We start from the raw sequence: 21235 nt of genomic DNA, 5'->3' as shown, positions 1-21235 counted from the left end.
CACAGGCACTGATTACACACAGAACAACCAGAGTGGTAGGAGCTCCTCATCATCCCTCCTCCCCTCTTCTGGATCCATGCAAGGACAGTCTCCTTAATAACTTGCAGCACTGTGGTGTGACAGTGAGCAAACCCGCTCTCTGAGGGCAGACATGGCCCTCACACAGACACTGCAAATACACACACAGCTGCACATCCCCTTCCTCCTCCTGCCACTGGGGCACACGAGAGGACCAGCTGCCCCAGGGCTTCCTTCCTCCAGCTGTTTCATACACAACTGTGAGATGCAAACAACAGAACTGAGCCCTGCTATGGCGTCCCTGCATGCACACACAGAGAAAAGCAGCATCAGGGAGTATTCAATAGGCATTTTGAGTGGCGGTGCTTCTACTTCTCAATACATTTCCAATGAACTAAGTAGAAAGGATGACAGCTCATGTCTCCTGAAGTCAATGGGGGAGTTACAGCACACTTCAGTGGAGCATGGACAATCTCTAGACTAAGAAAGTACCTAAACCAGGCTTGGCTTCTAAACTTCCAAGAAGCTTCATTTGCTACCCAAAAGGAGAGAATTCAGTGCACCTGAGTTAAGACTACACATGAAACACCATATGGTTATCTGAGTATTTTCACTAGGTCAAAGTTGAGACACAATTGATCACTCTCACCATTCAGAACACGAAAGCGTTAGCTTTGCTCATACCAAGGAATCTGATGGTCCTGCGCACCAGTGGATTTATATAACAACAGTCTCCAGTTAATATTGTTTTTTCTTGGTTTTCAAAATCCTTTGTAGCTAACTGTAGACAAAACACTGCAGTCTCTCCAACGATAATCTTAGGGAACGAGAAAAAAGGGGAGAGAAATGGTACATGAGATTACAGCAAGTACAATACACTCATATGAGAGATGGCTATCTCATCTTAGGGAAACGAGCAAACCAGCACAAAACACAACACAAGTGAACCAAGGTCTCTATGTTAATCTTCTTGTGAGGGAAACATGCTTGTGGCTTGCTGTACTTTATCTGCATCAAAAGAGAGTAAACTTCTGTGACCAGGACTTGGAATCAATGTAACATAACCTAGTTTTCAGGATGAGGGGAAAGAGGAAGAAATCTATTAGTTCAAGAATAACAGATCGGATCATGCACAAGATGTTGGCCAAAGGAAAGGCCTCATCCTGAAAGATGCTGAATATTTCAGTTCCCACATAGCTTTCAGTGACACTCAGCACTTTACAGGGTTGGTTCTAAATTTTGGACCGTGATGGAGGACAAAGCAAAAAGAAACCACACGAGAGCCGTTGTTCACATCAGAGGATTGGTTTGCCAGGAGGTACTTAACAGGGTTTGATTCATATTTCGCCAACTGAGTTTATCAAGTCTGGCTTTAGCTTTGCTCCTTACGCTTGAACAAAGTGTCACCACTGATATTTTAACATTAGGCATGGCCTGTTTCACATTCACTATACCCAAATGAATAAAGTTGTCATGTCTACAGATCATTCGCATTATGGCTAGCAGATAATGAAAACAAACAAATCACCCACAACCCCAAAAACACATGCACAAATAAATAAACAAACTATTTTTGGTGGCAAATACTCCCTCTAAGATATGCATTTACTGGTACAGCAAAACATGACCTTTCATTTGATTTACTCATAACAGTTACAGTATTTAGATTCAATAGCCAAAGCCAAGCCTTAAGCATCTATCTAGCTAAAACTGTGATGCTGAAGCTGTATGGCAGATAGCACAGGTATGATAAGAAAGAATAGATTAGAAGGGTGAAATAGAGACCACAGTACTTCAGTTCACTATGGGACTCAAAGGCAAGGCTCTTCTGCTCTGCCATTGGAAAAGCAGTAAAGCTTACCGAGAGGTACATCACAGTTTGACAAACAGGAATGAAGACCAGAAAACTCAAGTGTTAATATTACACAAACAGAAGAAATGATGCCACCAGATTTGTTTCATTGCCCAGTTTTTTCTAAGCCTTGAACCTAACAGAAATTATAAACCTTCCCATGTATCACAACAGGTCTGAACAGCTTATACACAGCACCAATTACCAAAAACAACCACGTGCAATGGCTCAGCAGCACAGCTCATTGTCAACAGGAAGAACACAATTAATGTTATTTATCTGTAGATCTACACAGATGACTTTGGGCTAAATTGTGTCACAGGGGAGGAACGTGCTTCTAATAAATAATGTAGCACAAATAACAGAAATAACTGTGGTGGCAAGCATGTAAAAAGCAAAGCTAATTCTGTCTCAGAAACAGTCATCATTTGTTACTTTAGAGTGGCTTCAGATCCCAATGGAATTTTTAGATGAAACAGATTTCAATACCTGACCTAACAAGTATCCCCTCTCTACTTTGATGTAAGCAAATCTGCAGCACACTCAAGCACAATTCCTTCATCTACAACTAACAAATGATCAGTGCACATATGAAACATAAGTCAGTCTTGAATTCAAGGTCATCATTGTGATGCTGATAAGGATAAAACAGCCCAATGACTCCTACAGCTCATGAAAAAAAACCTAAACAAAAAAACCCCAGTTTTAATATGATTCATCAAGGTGAGAACTGAACCACCACCATTTTTGCTGTTACTCACGGTAACTCCCTTTTCTCCTCTGAAATATTGACACATCAAGGACTAGGCGACCCGAACTCTGCCTAATTCTGCATTTAACTGGCTTTTCTGCTGAACTGCACACATTTCTGTAAAATTACTGCAGATTCCCAGCCTCCAGGGAAAGGCAGAATCCAGCACAAGGAAAGATCTGTGATATACAGTGCTTGATCTTTTGTAAGAGCACGGAGAGTGTGTGCCAGCAAGCTCAGCTCTCCGGCTCTGAGAGGGCTTCTGCATCTGCTGGTCTTGGAATACAGGTTCTTCTTTCTGTTTGGTAGGGATGCTACCAAGTGAGGAAAGCCTCACTTCCAGCAACTTGTCTTCATCAGCTGCATCTAGGTTTTTGCTGCTGACAACCCTTCCTTGTTATATTTCCTTTGTGACCTGCATGAAGAAAACTCTGCTCCGGGAATAGCAGGGAGCAGTGTTGAAGGTCTCAGTTCTTATTCAAAGATACTCTTACAGTGAGTACATAGGTGCAAGGGTCAGAATGATGCAAAACTTAGCTAAAGACAAAACTCTCGCTATACTAGGCCTAGTGCTCTAGCCTCAGAAACAGAGTGAGATATGCCACTGAGCACAACAGGCATTGATCTCTACACTTCTGCGCCTTTGCTGTGATAGAATCCTTCTGGAATCTGTATTTGTCTGTCCTGGCAGCTCAACTAAAGCTGTTCTCCTTCCTACAGCCTATTGATGTTGCAGAAATGGAAGGAAAATCCTTTTCAAACTCAGTACATCCCAGGAGAGATTCTGTTTCCCAGTGCAATTCTTTCCCCTCCTTCTCTCCGGCACCACTGGCAACGATCAGTTCTACATCTCCCTCTTGCCCTTTACCATCATTTGCATGCTTGAAATATTGCAGGACCAATTTGTGTATTCCCTCTGGCACAGGGACTGCCATTACCCCTTCCACTGCCTACGTGAGTTGCAGCCAGCCAACATATGACATCTAATATAACTTGTGTACTTCTTGGCTATGTCTTGGGGGTGGAAAGTTTTTTGAATACTCAAAAACTGACTGAAGGATTGCAATGGACAATCTGAAAGCTTTGACAACACACTTTTGGACAGAGCAACACAAGTTGAAGTAGAGACACATAATTTGCAATGTAAAAAGTGAGTGTATTGGAAGTACCTTTTACCTTATTCTGTCCAACAGGATCATGCTACTTGAGATCACTGTAGAGATTTCCTGAAGAATGATGCAATTAAAGCTCTCTAGCTCACAGATATCTTTATGGCTATTAAAAGCAGAGGCCATCCCTAAGGCTGAGAAAACCTTTTGACATAGAATTACAGTATGTCAACTATAAGGAAAGGAACAGTGTTCCCATGAAGACTACCAAACTGCAGGCTTTCCAGTGTCCCAAAGAGCATATCTAGATATACTTTTTGCAGTCCTTTGATGGAATGGCACTGTACATCACTTTTACAAGGAGGAGCACGACAGAGAATGATTGCCCTACAGGCACTAGCCTAAGCTCTGACAGGCTGTGATCAGGTCCTTGTTCTGCTCCAGCCTCTCTCTGTAACCTCAGGGAAGGCCCTTAGTCCCGGGTCACTATATAAAGTGCAACAGGAACAGCATAAAACTCACTGTACTTAATATTAATACATACTTCATAACTAGCATTTAGATGATCCTCTCTTTTTATGGAAGCATGGAAAAGAAGCCTTAACCCAGCAAAATCTAAATTCTAGGAAGAGTTCTCACAAGCATCTCCATGGCAATGGCACCCTGCCTGCGCCGTGACAATCCATTCCACAGCCAGCAACGGAGCTGGGGAGGGAGGACATCTAAAATTAATACTTCTTCTTGTTTTAACTCATGGCTCATGAGTAATTTCTTAGCTGATTCGGTACTAGTAATTTGTCACCAACCAGCCAATACCTGCTCTTTTCCTTGTCTCCTGCACAGGACACTTACAGTGCTCAGTACACACTCCCTTCCTCCCAAACCAGCGCAGGGGTTTTTTCTGTATTAGTCATTTTCCTGAATCCAGGCAAGCTGTTCCTAGTTTTAACACTGCATGTCAATTTAGAAACCTAGTATGTCCTTCCCAAAATCATCTATCCAGTATATGCTTGGTTTTCAATTCTGAGCTCTTTTTCAACTTGAAGTGTCAAACCTGACTCATTCCAAATATGAGAGCCAGAGCAGCTCTGACCTTGTTGGTTTTCCAGTGAACTGAATCCATAAACAAACTTCCTCTCTTGCCATGTATGGTTTACAACTGCCAGTACCTGTATAAATAAATGACCTTAAATCTGCACTTCTGAAATACCAATGAGGCTTATTTTACAGACTACCTCACCATCTATGATGCAATTTCCTATAAAAACCTAGGATTAAGTAAGAATTAAACATTCATTTGGATGACAAAATATCTGAGGGTCTGTAAAGGAGATAAATCCTACAATTTAACATTGATACTCTCTATTTGGCATTAGGAAAGAAATTTCTATGTGTCCATTCATAGATCTCTCCAGCTAACTCCTACTTCAGGGTATACAAACCTTCACATGGGCCAGGGAATGTGGTAGAACACACGATTCCCTCTCTGCCAGTTCTCAGGGTTGTGCTGCAGCTACAGCAACTGCTCAGGTAGATGAGTAACAGTGAGAAGTAGTTATTGCATTAAAAAGAATTCTCATCCACCCTCTGAGCTTCAAGTCATGAAGAACACTTGACAGTATCGTGCACTGTCATTTCTGTTCTGACTTCATTCATGATGTTTCTCTCATTTAGGCACAGCTTGAACCCTGACCAAGGATTCTGTGAGACCACCTTCGAGAAATAATATGGCAAGGATTGTCTCTTTGAGGAGACAGCCAGTCCACTCTGCTTTTCTCTCTAGAATGAGCTTCCTCACATTCCCTTATCAGGCAGGAAGGGAAGCTGGGAACTGGAGCTAAAAATGTTGGGGGTAGTCTCTGTATCTCCGGGCAAACTGCTCCTGCGAGCTACACGGCTTCCTCCTCCATTGCACTCGGGAGTTCCCGTTTCACGAGGGGCAGGTTCCTTTTTAAAATACAGCTCCCGTGAGCTCTGTTGTTCCTGTTCTTTATCTTTTCTTCTTAACTTTTAGCAAGACCATGGGCTACTTCTGGCCTATTTCCCCTTTAAAAATGTCACAGCACAGAGCACAAGAGTCTCCGGAGCCTGAGGAATGGAGCAGCACAGAGCTCAGTCCTGAGCGATGCTGTAGATAAGCTCCACTCTCTGCTTTACGCTAAAATTGCTGTGTGAGGTGACAGCTCTGGCAGGAAAAGCAGCAACAGTATTTCCAGCTGTAGCAATTTCAAGTTCATTATGCAGAGCCTTCCCTTCAGGCCATTTTCTTTGTGTTTTTCTTGTTCTCCTTGCTTCTCCCTTGCTTAAACTGACAGCCAATGCCCTGCCTGATTTGTACAGAAGTACATCTTCTATAGTAAAAGATGACCAGTAGTTTTGAGAAAAATGAACAATCCCAGCTAAATCTGTCTGCTGTTGGTGAAACACAAAATATCGTTCCTTGCTTCCAGCATGGACATACAGGACCTGGCTGTAGAGCAGCTCCTGGAAGTCTGGAGAAAACATTTCAAAAGAAATTTGCTTTTCTAGAGAAAGATGTGCAGAAAAATGCTCAGCCTTGTTTTCCCAGGAACTTTGGGTTTAAAAATATGTACACTTCTGTTTTTTTGGAGAAAAACACCAACATTTTGCTCATTTTCAAAAGAAAAACAGCAGTATGAGATCATAGATCTAATAGTCACATACTTTCTGCTTTACTTTTTTTCTCTGTTGTGCTGACTATGCCATATGTTGCTAAACACTAACACTACCTCTACAGGCACAAATACTATTTACTGCTCTTTGTAACACACTGCACACATAGTACATAACAATTGCAGAGCTTGCTCTCTTTAAGACTTTACTGTTATTTAAAAGCAAGGGGGACATAACAGCCAAGCATTTGCAACCAGGGAGCCTCAAGTGAATGCGTGAGCACATTATCACAGACACAGACAACTTCATTATGTGCTACATTGTCTTCATTCACTACTTTACCATACAACAGAAAAAGTTGAAACATTTTTTAGTACAGTCTCTCTAAAAGCTTCCTACCCCCTCCTCCTTTGTCTTGCCTAAGCAAGCAACTGCTCGTGTACACAGAAGGTGTCTGCTCTCATCCAACAGGCAAAGCCTCTGCACAGCTGGCTCCAGGGTTGCAGTCACACCATGCCACAACAAAGTTTGGGTATATAAAAGATCATTTTGAGAAACAGTTTCCAGGACTCCCCTACTATGAGAGTAACTAAGAGATGGGTCTTGTGCCACTGCCAGAGAGGGACAGAAAGTTGTGGCATGTGACAGCAGGTCCTGCATTGGATGCTCTGCAACAGCAGCAGAGGCTGCACGCACCTGCATGTCCCCATTCAGCCCACTTCACCCACTGTGCTTGCCATGACATTCCCTACTCAAACCCTTCCTGCTGCTGTGAGATGAAGAGTACCCAGCTGCTCTGCACTGCAGTTCTCCAAGGCATTAGGAATGGCCTAGGGGCTTGGAAAACAATCTCAGTAACGCTAACATGGCAGTCTGGGGGCCAAGTAAGTGTCTGGCAACTGGCTCCAAAACTGTGACTGCTGGCACAGCTTCACAATGCTGACACAAGCACTCTCAAAGAGCACATTCCAGGAGGCAGCAGATAACGGATTTTGGTGAGAACTTCTTTGCCCATGCCCTGAATTTTATAATTTTTTAAAAAACACTCAAAAGCTGGAAAGAAAAGAAAGCCAGAGAAACTTACTGGCACCCAAAACATGGCAATCCTGCTCTGGAAATGGAGAGCAGAAAAGAATGAATTCCAAACTGTCTTCTACAAGCATCAGTGCACGTTTCAAAAGGCAAAGTTACTTTAGGTTGAAAAATCCTGGATAAGGTCCTTAAAACCTGTGTGAATTCCCCATCAGAGCTTGTTCTCATGTTCTTTTTTCAGAACCAAGAATGCCGTTATCTAAAGTTCCCAAGCTCCACACTTCACCCTACAACCCATCTTCCTGACAAGGTATGTTTGTAATACAACCAAACAGCAACTAATTTTAGTCTCCAGATCTCTGCATGATACTTGAGAAATGTTGTTCTATATAATTATTTCAGTAGGGATTTTGAGAACTTTACACCAAAATGTTTCCATTTTTTTCAGGTGTTTAGCTTCAACCTTTGCAACACCATCATATTTGGAAAGGAAAAACAAACCATTCAAAGTCCCACCATTTATTTTCCCTGTCAGAAGCTGAGTTCCACAGAGTACATTCAGCTCTGCACTCAGCTGTACCATGGAAGTCTTCTATTGGACTTCAAGTGATCCACGTGAAAACGACTGTGGCTCCTTATTGCTTGGCCTTGGTAAATGCCTTTGTTTCTTGCCTGTCCAAAAAAACCCAGTACTTTGTTCTATATGTTGAGGAAGACTGGTCTCTCAGCCCTTCTGTGCATGTTGAAAACATTACTCCTTGATGAACACAATAGCAGTGCTTATGATACCTGTGCCAACAACCCTTTCCCACAGCGACGTGACTTCATGCTTTAATCCTTAGGTGATCTACACAACTGTACTTTTCTACCAAGGATGAAGATTCAATTGCAAAATTCCACAGAAACGGTCTTTCATCCCTGGTTGAATAAAAACTGATCACATAAAAGGCATCTCTTAAAGATTCTGGTCACAAAGTAGTGGTTTTACAGTCAGTATATGACTGGAGCCAACTGTTCTCAGAGGCTCAGAGGAAGGAGAATATCCGAATTTCCTGCTTCTCAGCATTTCTTCGCTCCGACTTCTACTCAAGGTCAGTCACATTTTGCAGACAGGTTACTCCTGAGATCGGTTCAAGGAATGCTGCTTTCACTGAAATGCCCTTGTCATCAAACAACTAAAACTCAAGGACTGAACACCATACCAGTATAAGCATCCCATGTTTTAATCCAGCTCTGAGAAAGAGACTGCACAGGCCATTAATACCTGTAAAATTATCTCCTGGATTTTTGTGGCAAAGTATACTTGTCTGCAAAACACACTCAAGTAATTGGTTTTTACTTATGCTTGTTACTGTCAATTAGTATTTGATTCATAATGATAAATTTAGCTAGACAGATCAATAAGTAAATCTGGTACTTTTTTATTAAAGTCACCTTCTCAATAAACCAGCTTTCTGTCAAAGCACACAACCAGTTCCACTCTGTATGAGCATCTTCCTCCGCAATTACCTAAGCTACAACTCATTAAATACATTAAGGACATTATCTTTCTCCAGCTGAAATCAAAGATAACATCTCCACTAAACTGAGCAGGGTCTGGGTTGTCCATGAAACCCTATGACACTCTAGAGCAATACTTGAAAGTGGGGACGTGGATTTTAGCAATGAATGCCATCCCGGGAACACAACAAAACCAAAGGAGGAAGCCAAGCCATTTTTACAGGGGAGAGGTGCTAAGTGCTCGAGAAAGGTAACAGATCAGATAAAACAGAAAGAAAAGAACAAAACTGGAACATCCACTCCTGAGCATACTTCCTCAAAGTCATTATCTCATATAATACTTTGTAGTCTTCACACTGTAAGCAATTGCTGCAAAGGATTCAGGTGTCATTAAATATGAGTTAAAACCTCTTTAAAATCTATTGCATAGGAAGTACCTGATCTAGAACCATGACTTTATTCTGAGCTGCCTCACATCAGGGTCTATTTGTGCATAACATGTATATTCAGCATAAAACCAGCAGTAAAACTACTGAGGGAAAAAACCTGATGGTATAAATCCGCACTTCTAGTGCCTGTGAAATCCAGGAAACAAATGACCAGATAAAAGCTTTCATGGAAACGCAGAGACTGCAACTTGCATTGACACTTCACTGACACAGTCAAAGTGAGTGACACTGTGGCTCCACCAAAGTCAATTAACATCAGAAGCTCTAGTGACTTCAGGCAGACCCATGATGTTATTCCAGCAGCAGCCCCTAGTGATGCCAATCAGTGAGGAAGCATCAGAGAAATGAAAGATCAGAATCCTCTCTTCCACATTCCAAAATAGCTGCTAAGCCCAGATACAAAACAATGTGTGACCATTCACCTGTATCTCCTTCCTCAGCCTTGGAAGCTGTAATTTCACAGTGGGCAATTATTTGTCCTTAGAAATGTTACTACAATAAACACATTGAAGTGACGTTTATTAGCAACAGAACCTTAATGACAGCATAGAAGTGGGCCAGGAACTGCTTATGAGCATCACAAGCTGTAATAATGACTGAACCCTTAGTGCAGTGGCAGTGAACCAGGCAGCCAGCTTTTCCACAGAGCACTGCATGGCAGCAGCACAGCCCATTTGTCTTTATTCGATACGTATAGGCGTGGAAGGACCATTTCAGCAGTGATTCTGTATATCCCGTAGATCAAATACGGGGCATTATTTTACGTTTTTCTGCAAATATGATTTGCACCACACTTGTCACTCTTTCAACTCTGCTACACAATGCCTATTTTACTGCTCCTGCCACGAATCCAGATGGCTGCAGATGTGCAGCTGGCAACACTATGTTGTCTGACCCTGTTTAGGAGTTTACACAATGCAGTGCTTGAATTAAGAGGAAGTCCCAAGTGCCCTCATTAACACAGCAGCCAATGAGCTGAAACAGGAGCAGCAAGAGTGGGGAACTTCAGCAAAAAATTCCTAGTACAGGAAATGCCTACCAGACAGAGGGGAGATTGTATACTTTGCTGTGAAGACAGCAGAGCATAAAAACAGCTCTTTTAGGCATGCAATGGTATTCTGAAAATCAACTGCAGTCTATCAGCCAAAGTAAGCCCAGCTACTCTCCTTCAATATGTGACAATGTCCTTCCACTCATAAAATGGGGCATAAAGGTTTACCTTAACAAGGACCTCCTCCTCTGCACAGAACTGTAAAATAACAGTAAGCATGCTGCTGGCTTTATCAAACATCTCCAAAGGGGCTCGAGGGGCGAGAGAAGTGTTTTAAGGATGAATGAGTCTATTTAAAAACTGTAGATGCTGCGAAGCATTTACATTGCCAGTCCTCAAGGCAGACTTTGTAAGAGCTGCTGTTTGCTCTTCTCTGAGAAGACAATCAAGGAGTATTAGATAAAATACTTAACTGCTATGTAAATGTATGAACAGATATTGTGCTTTTAATCTCTCATTAATTGAGCTGCCTAAGCTATAACTAGAAAGAGAAGTTCAAAGTATGCTGTGTTGAAAGGTGCTTTCACAGTCAGTGATATGATAACTTTCTAGGTATTCTAGTGGGGAGAATAATTATTTTAGGCATTATTTTTATGCCATCAGAATTCAAGGTTAAAAACACACATGAACTGTAGTATGGATACAAATCAACCACATAAACATAACTATTCTGTGGCAGCACCCTGTGCACACACACTCACACATGCAAATATATTGATAATGTGATTTCCTTCTCCATCCAGTCACACAACAATTATGGTGGAGTTAGAGACAATAGAAATACTGGGTAAAACCATAGTACTGACTCTTAAAATGAACGTGGTTCCATAAAAAGATTCTATCAGCACCACACTCACTCACATACACCATTCCAAATCAGGAAAGCCTTGCTGCTTCAAGTAGCGCTGCAGCATGTGATTAAACACCACCAATACCAAGATAATTAACAATTAGTACGTGCCTAGTTCTTGTCTAATTCTTTTCATGCACACACCATTTAGTGCTTTACAGAGAAGCCTAGTTTCACAATTACCACTTGACAGCTAGGCAGTAAAGGCTAAATGTACGTCCTGCTTGAGTGGCCAGACCCCTTTCGCAAGGCAAAGCCTGACAGAGCTCACAACCCAGCTCCATACATTCACTCTGCCAGCTGCAGATGGCTGCAAACCACTTGCCTACCCCAAGGTCAGTCTGCCTACAAATCTCATCTGCCTCTGCTAAACGCTCTGGAAAGAGTCCCCACGACTGACTGAAGCACTGACTCCAGTCAAGCACGAGCTCTTGGCAGAGAGGACCAGTGTAAGGGCTGGACTGGCCTCCCACCATTGCCAGGAGCATGTTTGTGCCTACAGCACAGCATAGCACAAGCTCCTCAGACCTCCTGGACACTCAGTCATGTGTGTGTGGGCTGCTGCCGTGGCTGTTCAGCCTCAAGCCCAGCCTGACAGCAGAGTCCAGCTCCAAGGACAGCCTCCACGGGAGCAGGAGAGGCAGAAGCTGAGCAGTGGAGAGGCTCTGGACACCAAGCCCACTAATGATGATCAAACTACTATTAAGTATGTGCTGAAACTCAGGCACATCCACACACTGCTCTGTACAGAGATGAACTTTGGCACAGAGCCACTGTAAACTGCCACAGCTGGGGAGGTCAGGCTTCAGACATCAGCCAGGAGCAGTTTGCCCATATGAGGTCCCCACTTGTCAGCAGAGCCACGCTACAGGCAGTCTGTGCATCCACTGTAAAATCCAAGAAGGCAACATGTATTGGCCTAAGTCTTAACTAAAGCAGGTCAAACTCAAACACTTCACCTCGTGCTCTGCACAGGCTGCCAGTTCCACATGGTTAGTCTCTGCAGCTCAGTTGACCCGTGATTAACAAATCTTATTCAGTCAATTGATTGCTATGGACAGGTCACAGAAATCTCTATTACTACCCAAAATAACTATACTGTGAAGCTGAGTTCCACTTATTGACCCTAATTTAATACTTGAATTGTAAAGAGGCAAACTACAAGTTGACCAAAGTCCTCATAATATTATTCAGAGTTTGGATGACAAAAAAACAAGTGGATGACTCAGATCCCTTGTAGAGACAGCATGAAACCTACCAGCCGAAAACAATGGGGCTTTCAAAATGTTATGTAGAGAAAGAAAAAAGAAGCAGAACAGCAGGATATTGCTGGGCTGGCTTCTGTTCTTGAGAGTGTCTTTATTATTTAAAAACTAAAAACCCTCTACCTTGGGAATTAATGTCTTCATACACACTGCTTCCCCCTACGTGACTGAGAGGCACCAAGCAGCATCTCCAGAGAAACAAAAACACTATTTGCAAAGAAGTAATCTCTTAAAACATAGCTAGAGTGCAATTATCATTGGTTGTACAATACCAAGTATATAAGGTTAATGAAACTTTCCTAGCAATGCATACTGTTTAATAATTACACAATGGCTAATTATGATACATTTATACAATACATGCAAAGTTCCAGGTAACACTGTGTGTTGCCCAGAATGGTAAGCAGAAGTGGAACCCACAGTCTACTGAGTTTTCACCCAGTACAACCAGAGGGGGCTTTATGATGCTTCATACCCCAGGGAATGGCATGCAGGATGGAGAGACAATCTTGAAGGGGTAATGAACAATTGATTAGATTAACAGTAGTTTTTTTAAAGTCTTTACAGTAATTTTTCTGCTGCAGATTGCAGTGTTTCATTGCAACTAAACATACCTGCACCTGCAAAGCCAGATTGCTGATCAGAGATAGCAAGTGCTCTAACTTTTGCTTTCCTAGTCCCTCTCTCACACCATGTTCACTGCACTATGCATAAATAGGAAGGCCTAGCACGTTACGATGGATACTCCTCATTAAAGCAGCATGTCACATGGACATGTTTTCCGAGTGCTGGACATGTGGAATATCCACCTCAGCCAGGCTCTTCATTTGCAATCTGTGAGGTACCAGGCCTCAGCTAAATAAGAACGTTTTATGACAAAAGCTGGGCCATCACTCACTCCAATGTATCTGTAAGATACTGCAAGAGCATTATAAAGCTCTTTAAACATCATACAGCTTTTAAGGCTGAAAAACACAGCTAAAGCTACTTACAAGTCTACTTTGGCTGTCATTTATTATGTATCATATGGACACCCATCTCCCCAATCCTGTGTGATGTACAGCGAGCAAGAACTGTGTGCTGAGAAACTGATTATGACTTGCAGCCTGCTGTTTCAGATTACAATGCATACATAGTCCCTAACCATGCAGGATTAGTTGGATTAACAATTTCTCACTTAAAACATAACTGCATTGTTTATAGGACAAGCAGGCACTCAGCTGCTGCAAACAGAACCTTGCCTGCCTTGTTCACATCTGCTTGCCACTTTCCTTGCAGAGTGCCTACCGTGGGATGAGGCATATGGCCTCGGTGTTGTTAGTGTTAGTAAGCTGCATGCTGCACATCAAGCACGGCAGAAATCATACACTCAAATGGAAGTACAAACATAACTTCTGCAGGCACTGGGCACGTCAGCCATCACAGCACAAGAGGAAGGCAGACAGGTAAAGAAGGCTTCTCAAGAAACCCCACAACGGTACTGAATCTTTTATTGTTTCTCCTGTTAGATCAGCAGTCCCATGCCAGTATAAAAACAGCATCAGACTATCAAACTGTGTGTTTGGCTGGCTCTGCATCCCAACAGGCAAATCCTGACATCTGGCACAAAAGTTACTGCAGACTTCACAGTGTCATTTATTTTTTATTCAGAAGTAAAACTGCAATGAAATCACCAAGGAACAGCATAGTGTCAACTGTCCCTCAGCTTCAACTCCTCCCCTAACAGGGCATTCCCCTCTTCCAAAAAAGTGGCTTCAGTCCTCAGTCTTTGCACATTAAAAAAAAACCCAGCAAGTTTTGCATGTCTTTTTTCTTCTCCACCCCTCAAAATGTGAGAATAGAAGAAGAAAACTGTCCGGGAAATGAAGATGCAGCTGTGCACACAGGTTGAAACAGAGCTATGAAGACAGAGCCCAAACAAACCCTTCAAGAGGAACCTGATCAGAGAGTAAACAAAGTATTCTGGCAACTCCTCCTTCGCATCAAATCCTAACCATTGTCAGTTGTGCCAGCTAATCAAAGCTATCCAGGTTTTGTTGAAACAGAGAATGAATCAAGAAGCTAAAGAAAGTTCCTCATGCAAGTAAAACCATTTCCCTTTGATTTCAGTCTGAGCTTAGTCTCCTCAACTCCTACCAGTCTGGATGCACAATTCTGATCTGCTGTTGCATTACTATTGTCACTTCAAAAACAGCACTGGGAGATATCCAAATATTGGCAGCTAACTATCTAGCTAGCAAAAAACCTTATTGCTCCCAAACCAGAGCACCAGGACAGACTAAACCCTTTGCTGGGTGATTCCTCTAACTTGCCCTAGAACGTGTAGATAAAAGTGAACCCTTGAATTCCCACTCCATATTCTTAGGATTGGTTCACTCTGTAACACAGAGCTGCTGGTAACTGTGCATCCTTGCATTCTGTCACTGACAGAACAGCTTAGTCTCTTTCAGGATCCATAATAGCCACTTCTACTTCAAGTAGCAGAGCAGGAGAAATGTTTGTTCCATTCTGTCCCTGTGCTTCAGTTTTGGATAGTACCAAAGCATCCCTAGAAGCTAAAGCAACTTGGTACCAGCCATGAAGCAGAACAATAATCAGCCTAAAATGGATGGAAGAAACATTTGTGAAGGTAGTGCTTTCTGTGAATAACATCAGGAATTAAAAGCACCCAGAGTTCTCCAAGATGAGGTAAATCTACAGGAATACAAGATACTGCCAGAACTATTTGTTCTCAGATCTTTAGTTCTATTATGTTTTTTCCTTATAACAGACAGATAACAGAGTATGTTGATGTCCCAGAAATAGATGACAATCTAGCATCTTTTTTTCATATACAGCACTAAGTTATATCAGAGTGAAATAGGTTCAGTGAACTACAGATTAACTAAAAGCTACTCTGACAAGTGCATTTTGAAAACCCAGCCTGATAGACTGATCAGTCCTGGATACCAAAACACATGGAATCAGAGGTGACAGAAGGAAAATGGGGTCTAGGAGGTTCAAAAAGGAAGAGTGAGACAGGGGCCTGACCAGTCACATCAGCTGGATCTATGTGTTGCAAACAAGCAGTGAATCTTTCAGGTCTCTGCATATCCTTGAACTACTCTTGAGCTGCCCAGACCTGGAACTATTAAGAGATCAGCAAGACAGTGAAGAATAAAGAGAGTTACAAAATCTGTGCTGACCCTTCAAAAGGTAGATTCTGTTTCTCATTATTCACAGAATGATCTTGGTTTTTCTTAAAGCATCAGGATACAGAAAATTTGATAGATAAAAAGTGATGTTGCATCTCTCACTTTACTGTCTTTTCTTGACAGGTTTCAAAATTCCTTCCTCAAATGATCAGAAAGAAGAAAGTTCCTGACTAAACCTAAGCTGAAGGCAGAATGCCCAATTTTTCACATCCACTCCTTGTTTGGGATGTGCCAATTTAAAGATTCACTCAGGCTACTAAAAAAAAACAGAATATAATGCTTCATGTCTGAATTCAATTATGATATTAAGAGGATTATCCTGAAACAAATGAGGTTTTAATTGGTTTACAGAGAAAATACGAACACGGTAGCCATCCATCCAGGCGAGCAGAAGAGCGGAGATTTTAAAGTGCCGTCATCATCCGCTGGTTACTTGGAAATAAAAACAAATAACATTTGCATAATAAAACTGTTTACACAGCTTAATGAAAATGTGTCATCACCTCCTCCTGGCTTTTATACAACAGCCAGAGTACATCTCAGGTCCAAAACATTGACTTTTACACCAATTATTGCTTAAGCAGTTTCGCTGCTTTCAGTGGTCCGTATTGGCGTGTGGATTCATTGGAAGAATCCTGGAGAGTAGTCGGTAGTATTTCAGAGAGGTCAAAATTATTAAGCTCTACCAGGAAGATACAGTGCAGAACTGATCACTCTACAGATTCTGAACACATGAGAAGCCAGATTCACAGTTCCACAAATCATCTCTACTGGAAGCTAAAGGATTAGACTGACGTATATTTCCCAAGCTACATCTGTCATAACAAGTCTAAAAAAGCAACCAGCCCACTGAGCAAGAACTGGCACTTGGGGAAATGGCTTAAATAGCACTGAGCTCTCAACTAGCGCTCTTATGCTGATTACATACTTGAGCAGACTCAGATGAGGAGCGACTTTAAGTCAAACGTGAAGGTGACAAGAAAGACTAAAATTAATAAAGAAAGAAAAGCAAAGCAAAATGGGCTGAGAATTGCTCAGTGCAGCAGAGCTTCAGTGCTACAGACATGAAAGGATGGGAGCGCAGAGCCAGCGGAACTCGAGCCTGAGTCACAAAGACAGATGGGAGGAAAGGACTACACAGGGGCACTGCCTCTGCAGCAGTCTTGTTCTCCCTTCACACAATTTCAGACTTAGGGCTTTTACATTCTTCTGACTGAAAACCAATGTTACAATATATCCTGCATCACTTCATGGAATCTACATAAAAGCTGCGAAACCAACTGGAAAAGAGGAAAGCTCTTCTCATCCTACAGAACAGCTCCTGGATGCCTCTACAGGTTTCCTTGTAGAGGTTTTAATTGCTGTTATACCTGTGAATCATAGGATGGTCTTGGTTGGAAGAGACCTTAAAGATCATCTCATTCCAACCCCCCTGCCATGGGTAGGGACACTTTCCAGGTTGCTCCAAGCCCTATCCAACCTGCCCTTGAACAATCCAGGGACGGGGCATCCACAACCTGGGCAACTCTGAAGTTGCAGAAACTTCAAGCAGATATGTCTATTAGCAGACAATTAATTGATTAATGTTGAATCAAAGAGCACAACAATGTGACTTCTTACTAGCTCTTACATGACCTAGGAGATATTGTAGAAGAATAGCTCAGTTGAAAAGACCTACAATGATCATCTAGTGCAACCAACTGACCACTTCAGGGCTGACTAAATACTTGGTTAATACTTCACAAATACCTGAAAAGAGACTGTAGATACACAAAGTCAGTATGTCTCAAGCGCAGAGTACAACCCCCCCTTCCTCCATGCAGCTTCCCTTTCCCAAGGGCAGCACCTATGCGAGTGCTGCAGCAGAGCGAGCGGTGTGCTGCTGCCCCAGGACTCCGCGGCTCAGGCCAGAGCCCTGCGGGAGGAGCGGTGGCCAGCCCTGGATGGCACGGGGCAGAGGTGATGGCAAAGCAGACAAACATCTTTCATATGGGGAAAGGCTGCAGGAACGGGGGCTGTTTAGTCTGGAGAAGAGGAGATTGAGGGGTGATCCAGGAGGCTGGGACATCCCTCTTTTCTATAGTAGCCAGCAACAGGACAAGGGGTGATGGGATGAAGCTGCAACACAAAAAGTTCCACTTAAATATAGAAAACAACTCTTTCCCTGTTCAGGTGAGAGAGCCCTGGCACAGGCTGCCCAGAGGGGTTGTGGAGGCTCCTTCCTTGGAGGGCTTCAAGACCCACCTGGACATGTTCCTATGTGACCTGATCTAGGTGACCCTGCTTCTGCAGGGGGGTTGGACTAGATGATCTCTAAAGGTCCCTTCCAACCCCTACCATTCTATGACTCTATGACTCGGGATGGGCCCACAGCAGCAATGCTGCTCCAGGGCTGCAGGAACAGTAAGGAGCATTTTAAAGACTAACCTGAAAGTTTCCAGGATTAAGGCAGCTCTCACAAGTCCATCCTGGGTACTCAGCCTTACTGCATGGCCCAGAACCTGGCTCTGCTACTGCAGCTCTCGTGTGCCACAGGAGCTTTGATGGGCAGCTGTGTGAGAGCCTCAGCAGCAACAGACCCACTGCTGACAGATGCTTGCCAAGACAGATCCAGCTACTTTACTTTTTCATTTTTTAAATAGAAGATGAGTGAAGAAAATAATTTATTTTCTGATTTTAAAGTAACTTCATCAAAACTCCATGCAATGGAGCCAGTGACTGAGCCACAGGAGGAGAATCTGGGTTACCTTGAAGCACGCTGTGGCTCAGTCAACAAGGCCCACCCCTCAAAAACAAAAAAACCCAGTTACTCTGAACACCAAGGTAAAGCCTTTTTGTTGCTCTGTCTCAAAAGTTCAGGGACAGCACTAACCCCATACGGCAAACTGAGAGAAAGGGTAAAAAAAGAGGATTTTTTACAAAAATCCTTTTCATAAATCACAGTATTTAATAAACTGTATTCCATGACAACAGTGGGTTTATTGCAGAAACCCTACAGTTTCATTCACAGAAAGCCATCTCCTTCACTGGCCTGCACTTGCACCTTTGCAGGCAGAAAAATAAATAATGGAACACAGACATATTCATAGCAAAACCAAAAATGACATGGAATATCTACGTTCAAACTGTCATAGACGAGAAATAAATGAAATGGAAGAGACTAGTTCATCTCTGAAATCTTGGGAAGGAAGTTCAGCTACTGCTAAAAGCATGCAAGTTGCTTTGGTGAAGCAGTATTACCTTCACTCCTTCTTTCAATGAAAGGAGCAAGCAAAGACAATGTCCACATCCTGCACAACTGAGTAAGAGATTCCCACAGGCTCAGTTCTCCACTTAATGGGGTTTTTTTCCCAAAGTGCAATGCAGGCAACTGCAATGTGGTTTTCCATGCTCTGACCTCCCAGTGCATACCATTTGCCAAAAGACTGATGTCTGGGAGAGGAAGCACAGCTAAATATCATCAAATTAATTAGCCTTTGTACAAGACTGCCAACCCAAAATGTCATGGTGATTTCTCTGATGCAATCATCTAGCACCCAGGAAATGGCTGGGAACTACCAATACATTTTTGCTGATACAAATTAGGAAAAAGAGATGCTCATCATGAGTATCTGACATAATCTTTTTAACTTCCTGAGCCAAATGAAAGAAATAGAATTAAAAGCAAAACAAACCTCACACGCAAAGCACAGAAAAACACCAGTAACAAAAAAACCCCTTTAAAATCTCAATGGTATACAAGGGTTCAAAAGAACAAACAAACTGGCAAATAAAATGGTCAGCTAACTGACATCAAAGGAAGAGGGAAAACAAAATCAAAAGCCTACATAATATCTTTTGCCATAGTTCAATCCCTAGGTAAAAAAGACCAGTCTCAAACACTGAGGCTGAGCCTAAGCGTGAGGTTTTCTGTTGGGTACCACCATGGTGCTCAGTGTAGAAGGTAACGGTGCCAGGGACTGCCATAGTATCATCCTGATGAAGCTTCTCTCCTCTCCTATTTTTTTAATATTTTCATTAAAGGAAATTTATCTGTGAAACTAATGATTGCTAGCTGAAGGGGCCTCTTCTTATTGTGAATTTTTTCAATAGTGCTGCTTATAATGGTTAAAATAAACTATTTACAAGGACTTTTTGGAATGTGCAACTGTGCGTGCACCTAGTGAGGCTAAACAGAATCCATCCCCAACAGAAATACTCCCATCTCATTCTCTCCTGGTCTTTGCTCCACAGTATTGTCATTGAATGATGCTAATGCCCTTTTTACCTGACAACAGAAATAGTACACTGAACAACTTGAAGGGAAGACACCTCACTGCTTTTCCCTCTTAGCTGCTTTCCCCAAAGCCCAAAGAAAAGCAACGAAATAAATCTCATTTAAGATATACCTATTTAAAGGCGGTTGACAGAAATCATATTCAGTTAGAGACACACAGGTTTAGTTTGCACACACATCAGTAACTGTGACACATGGAGACAACCCAATCAAGAGGCGCTGCTCCCCGTTCCTTGCGCACATCGGTTCACTTTCGAAAAAATACACTGGCAAGGGGGGTCTTCTAATTAGCACTGGGTGAAATGTTAGTAGGCGGTAGCTAACAAGCAGGTTTCCCTCAGGTACTCATCTCCCTGCAACCGACACGAGCTTCGAAAAGGAAAAGATCATTTTTACCGAAGGGAGACGAGCGGGGCTGTGAACAGAGGCACCGGCAGTTACATAAATAGCTGCTAAAAATAAACTTGCGAGGCGCGGGGCGGGCAGCGGCCGGGGCCGCGGCCAGGGCAGGGGCAGGGGCAGGGGCAGGGGCAGGGGCAGGGGCAGGGGCAGCGGCCGGGCCGGCAGCTCTGCCCGCAGAGGCCCGCGGGGCCAGGCTGCAGCCACGCAGCGCCGGGAGCGCGGAGGGTCCGCGCCGCCGGGCACATCCCGGAGCATCCCCGCGCCGGGGCCGCTCCGGCCGGGGCTCGCTGCCAGGCTCGGCCCGGTCCGGCACGACCAGTTGCCCGAGAAGGGGAGGCGCGGGCGGCCCCTGCTTACCACCAGCACGGGCACGCCTGCGGTCAGCGAGTAGAGCAGCACCGGGGGCACGGCGCTGCGGTCCTCCGGGCCCGGGTAGGGCTTTCGGTACGCGCCCTCGTAGCAGAAGAAGCCTTGCACGTTGACCGCGAAGGTGTCCGTGTACTCGAAATAATAAGCCAGCATCACGGTCCCTGCCATGATCACCATCTGGAAGTAAAGCATGCTGGTGAGCGGAGCGGGCGCTCGCTCGCGCGGGGGCTCCGGCGGCCGCGGCAGCCCCCCTCCCCGGCGGCGCGCTCCGCCCGCTCCCCGCCGGCATCCACCGCGGGCGGAGGCGGCTCAGCGGCGCGGGCCGGGCGGGGCGGGGCGGGGCAGGGCACGGCAAGGCACGGCGGGGGGGGCCCGGCCCGCCGCTCCGCCACCGGCACCCGCACCGGCTCCGGCTCCGGCTCCAGCGCGGGCGCCGGCTCGTGCGGCGGGCGGAGCGCGGCGGCGGGAGGGGCGGCCTCGCCT

At 43.9% G+C, this 21235-nt stretch overlaps 1 protein-coding gene across 2 annotated transcripts in view; it reads right to left on the bottom strand.

Annotated features, from left to right (window-relative positions):
- Positions 1-20956, bottom strand: part of PLPPR5 (phospholipid phosphatase related 5) — a 41473-nt gene extending 20517 nt beyond the window's left edge. Inside the window, exons 1-2 of one of the 2 annotated variants that reach the window (XM_062003956.1) lie at positions 20741-20956; positions 703-835 (exon numbers count right to left, since the gene is read on the bottom strand). In XM_062003956.1, coding sequence (XP_061859940.1) covers positions 703-835; positions 20741-20944 — 337 coding nt within the window. In that variant the 5' untranslated portion in view covers positions 20945-20956. The remainder of the gene's footprint in view (positions 1-702; positions 836-20740) is intronic. The other variant, XM_062003955.1, reaches the window with a different exon arrangement.
- Between the last annotated feature and the right edge of the window lie 279 nt (positions 20957-21235).

This window comes from Colius striatus, chromosome 10, assembly GCF_028858725.1.
Source record: "Colius striatus isolate bColStr4 chromosome 10, bColStr4.1.hap1, whole genome shotgun sequence".
In the NCBI taxonomy this organism is placed as follows: domain Eukaryota; kingdom Metazoa; phylum Chordata; class Aves; order Coliiformes; family Coliidae; genus Colius; species Colius striatus.
This window is presented reverse-complemented; position numbering and strand designations above follow the sequence as displayed.